The sequence below is a fragment of the Syngnathoides biaculeatus genome, chromosome 14 (genome assembly GCF_019802595.1).
Source record: "Syngnathoides biaculeatus isolate LvHL_M chromosome 14, ASM1980259v1, whole genome shotgun sequence".
NCBI classification, from domain to species: Eukaryota; Metazoa; Chordata; class Actinopteri; order Syngnathiformes; family Syngnathidae; genus Syngnathoides; species Syngnathoides biaculeatus.
Genome location: NC_084653.1, coordinates 14,083,362 through 14,087,679, shown reverse-complemented (window position 1 = coordinate 14,087,679; position 4,318 = coordinate 14,083,362). Strand labels below are relative to the sequence as shown.

The 4,318-nt window shown below is 45.0% G+C and overlaps 1 protein-coding gene across 1 annotated transcript; it reads right to left on the bottom strand.

Annotated features, from left to right (window-relative positions):
- Positions 1–2,441: 2,441 nt before the first annotated feature.
- On the bottom strand, positions 2,442–3,305 carry rprma (reprimo, TP53 dependent G2 arrest mediator candidate a). Its single transcript, XM_061841971.1, has one exon. The coding sequence runs from the start codon at positions 3,052–3,054 to the stop codon at positions 2,770–2,772; it is 285 nt and encodes a 94-aa protein (XP_061697955.1). The 5' UTR covers positions 3,055–3,305; the 3' UTR covers positions 2,442–2,769.
- Positions 3,306–4,318: the final 1,013 nt, after the last annotated feature.

Sequence of the window (4,318 nt, the reverse complement as noted above, 5' to 3'; positions counted from 1 at the left end):
GGAGGCAAACATGCGAATGGTCTGTAGTCGCCGTCTACAGATCCGTTCCTTTGTAAAGTCGTCTTGCTAATTTCCGCTCATTACCACCTGTTGTCTGTCCTGATTGCACAACGGACATGGAGCATTTTGATGCCCATCCAAAACCATTTGGATGCCCCTTTCCATGTGGACGCCCAGCCCCCCTGCATGCCACAAGTCCAACTTTATCCCATATTCCAAAAACATAAATGTTAAGATTAAATTGTCCAAAGCTGTTTTATGGTTGTTTATCTAGACATGCCCAGTGATTGGTTAGCAACCAGTCTAGGGTCCACTCACCCCCATGCCAAAGTAAGTTGGGATAGGCTCCAGCTCAGCCTATAACCTATAACGAGGTTGAGCACCAGTACGGATGTGAGAGGTTGAGCCGTTGCAGATCTATAGAAGAGAAAATGATAAAAAACGACTCTATCGACAGTACATCGCTGTATAAAAACAGTTTTCCTGTCACAAACTAGTAGGTGTTAAGTAACAAGAGGGCAGAGTGAAACGTGAGACGAAAGAGGAGGCGTTTGATAGTGTCCTCCTTCCTGCTACTTCCTGCAGAGCTTTTAGTCGCTATCGGCTCCATCGACTGGACCGCTGTGAGCCAGCCAATCACGCGCTCCCAAGCCAGGACCTGAAACCTCTTTTTAGCCCGCAATCAACGCCCTGCAGTGGCTGTGGTTGCGGCCGTGGAGCACAGCCGTGACTGACTTTCTGACCCGTGGAGAATACACTGAGTGAGATCCTACTGCGACGTAACACTTGGTCTGTGCATCCAGACATGTTTTGTGGGGTTACACGCATTCCTAAATATCCCGGGAGGTATCACTCACAAGCTCTATAGACAGATCAGTTTGTTGTGCACTACTGACTGAATGCTGGCACTATATCTTACATGTCCCTCGGTGTTAAGGTGTGTGTGTGCTTGGTGCTAAGGCCAGACTGTTGGGACATGAGGAAAAATGTCCACAAAGACACTCTAATCTCCACATTTTCTCCTCCTCAGAGACTCTACTCCGAATAAAAAAGGTACGGGAAAGACGAATATTGCAAGCAGTATGCTGCAAATTGATAATACTTCATTTAAATGGATGATGATTACAGTGTAAGGGACCATAAGAGAACTCGAGAAAAAAATGGGTTCAAGCTGCCCTGAAATGTTCTTGTGCCCTCCCCCCACCTCCAGAAAATTGGTTTGTTTGCCATTATTAGTCCTATTTTCTCCTTAAGTCCCCACAAAATGTTTACTTCAAAAAAAGTTAATCTACGACATTCAAATTAGATCTACAAGATGAGGTCAGAGAGGTCTGACTTTTCCAAAGATCACTTTCCTTATGTACTCCTGTCAGGTCATAATGACAGATTTAGTGAAAATGACCAAAAGTGCTTAAAAAAATGAATACACATTCCATGCAAATGTTGCATTTATTATTCTCAATTAATATTTACAATAGGACATTAAATCTTACTGTCATAGTATCACAGTTTTTGCCCATTTTAGCATAAACCTACTTTGTAAGTATGCATCTTTTGGTGGAACCACTGCCCAAAAAAAAAATCTCATTTTGCCAGCGCGCAAGCAAGCACACCACGCATTCCAAAAAAAGACTCCCATTATTTTCTATTTTACCCCTAAACTTTATATGGAAATTTTTGAAGCAGGAAAATGTAAAATTAATGCAGATGATATACATGTGATAAGCATACTGACTGGTTTGCGGTGGTAGACCCAGATTTCCAATTTTAATATTCCTCTACTACTTTCTGGACAACTGGCAGAGACCAAAGGGGAGAAAAAAATAAGAAAATCTACTGTTTATGTGTTCCTCAGTCTGCTTTGAAGAGATCATGCAATTAAGCACACTTGTTGCTGTCCAATGAAAAGCATATTTCGCCACATTTCGTTTTTAATCCAAAAGACACACACGCATGAAACAAAATCAACATTCAATTGATATAAATAAATAAAATATATGTTGCTTTCAACTTGAAAAAAAAAAACAAGTAAAAGCTTTAGAGACCCATGCTTTTTCATTGGATAGTGATGTTAAGAGCGTTACGTATTATTTCAGATATTGGTAAGTAGTATGAATGCATTTTCAGCTAAAATAGAAAACGTGCTTTCACAGTTATTGTCATACAAATACTGTAATACCTGAAAGGTGAAATATGCTACATCCCACCTTTTTCAAATACCCTGTACTGAGCTATACCGAATAAGATGGGTTTTAGGAAGTGGGTAGGTATCTAATATGCAAAAACACCTTAATTAAAACTGGGGTCTTTAATTACAGAGTGAATTTATTCTAATTAAGCAGCTGTAATGCTCTCTCTCTCTCTCTCTCTCTCTCTCTCTCTCTATCAAACACACACACACACACACACACACACACACACACACACACACACACCACACACACACACACACACACACACACACACACACACGCACACGCACACGCACACGCACACGCACACATACTTGTGCTCATTGTATGCAAAAGATACAGTTCATATTTACATGATGCTCCTTTGCCACCAACATATCTAATGATAACAAGGACTGCAACTATAGTGACATTACAACAGTGAATACGGTATAGAAAAAAAAGACCTCTTGAAAAAAAATACAAAAAATAATAATAATACAGCCCCACAGGAGTGACCAGTTTTTACCTCCTGGATCAATCTCATTGTGCACGGGCAGGAATCCCAACTCCCGAGTCCCAATCCGGGGGTTTTAGTTCAGTATGCCCCAACAATGACCGCCTCGGCCTCTTTTGACGGCCTCCTGTCGGTCACCAAGAAGTTGATCATGCCCTCCGACTTGATGAGCAGGTTGCAACCCAGGAAGAAGATCCCGAAGACCACCGTGAGGGACAGCACGCACATGACGGCGATCTGCACCACCCGCATGACGAACAGGCTCCTTTCGTCGGGGGAGGCGCCCGTCAAGCCTTCGTCGCTCACCACGGATGACAAGTTGCAGCACAGCATGCCCTCCGTGTGGTTGAAGCCGGTGGCGTTCATGGCCACTTCCGCGGTGTTCTTCTTGGAGGAAAATTCAACTTTCCAATTGTAGGGTGGAGGTGATGTGTCGAAGTTGGATCCCGAGTGATGAGGATGGGGAGGATGGGACTTGGAGAAGTTCACACAGAGGTCTTCTGCTGGACTTCAACACTCTGCTCCGGCTTTGCATCTCGTGTGTTACCCATCGCAGATCGGAAGCACAGTTGATCATCACCAGAGAGAGAGAGAGAGAGAGAGAGAGAGAGAGAGAGAGAGAGGAGAGAGAGAGAGAGAGAGAGAGAGAGAGAGAGAGAGAGAGAGAGAGAGAGAGAGAGAGAGAGAGAGAGCGAGAGAGAGCGAGAGAGACATGGAAGCGGGGGTTGGGGATTGGGGGAGACAGCCTACACTACACTACACACGCATACAGACCGGCTGCGTGCCTTGGAAGCACGCACACGCGCCGCCCAACACAGCAAGAGCGCCCCCATGCGGCCTGACAGCTGTCACATCTTGCCTTGTGCAAGTGGCCCTTCTATCTACGGTAAAATCGCGTGTTTCATTTATAGCTAAAGTTTGTGGTTTTCAACGTAAACCTTTTGTTAAAATTAGCCAGTTTTGGCCCTATCTTGTGCATCTGATTTTATTTGCAAGAACCACGGAATCCGAGAGAAAAAAAACAAAACGATCAAGAAAACTAAAAACGGGGTTCTCCAAGTAGCAGATCAAACGAAAAGGCTGAGGCGATATGTTGAGAAATATTTTCTATGAATGAAGGAAATTGTGTACAGTTCAAAATAGCAGCTAATGCTACCACACAAAACCTTTAGGTTTCTGCAAGGAAGAGAAAAAAATCCTGCAAATTTCTACTAATGTCACGATCCTGCCGCTCCAGCACGAGCTGTGCGGGTGTCCGCGCAGGTGCGCTGATTGGGAGGTGCACACGTGCGCCTCATGCAGCCTGATTATGCTGTGGATTTATATGACCGCGATGACAACTGGCCGGCGCCAGTTCGTTGAGCTTCATGTCCCGTTCGTGTGCTCCGGTATCCCTGGTCGAACCTGTGTGTACCGACCTTCGTCCGTTCTCCGACCAAGCTTGTAAGCCTGACTCCTTCGTTACTTCTGCCTGCTTTGATTGTTCTCCTGTGTACCGACTCCTGGCTGCCCGCTCACCTGCTCTCTTCGCCCGACGTCCCAACTACCGCTGCTGCACCGGACTGCCTGCTCGATCCCCTACCTCTGCATATGATAAACGTGTCTCCTTGAACTACCTTGCATCTTCCGA

What these genes read in the sequence shown, in the direction of transcription:
- rprma (XM_061841971.1), bottom strand. Translation starts at nt 3,054, where the DNA reads ATGAACGCCACCGGCTTCAACCACACGGAGGGCATGCTGTGCTGCAAC.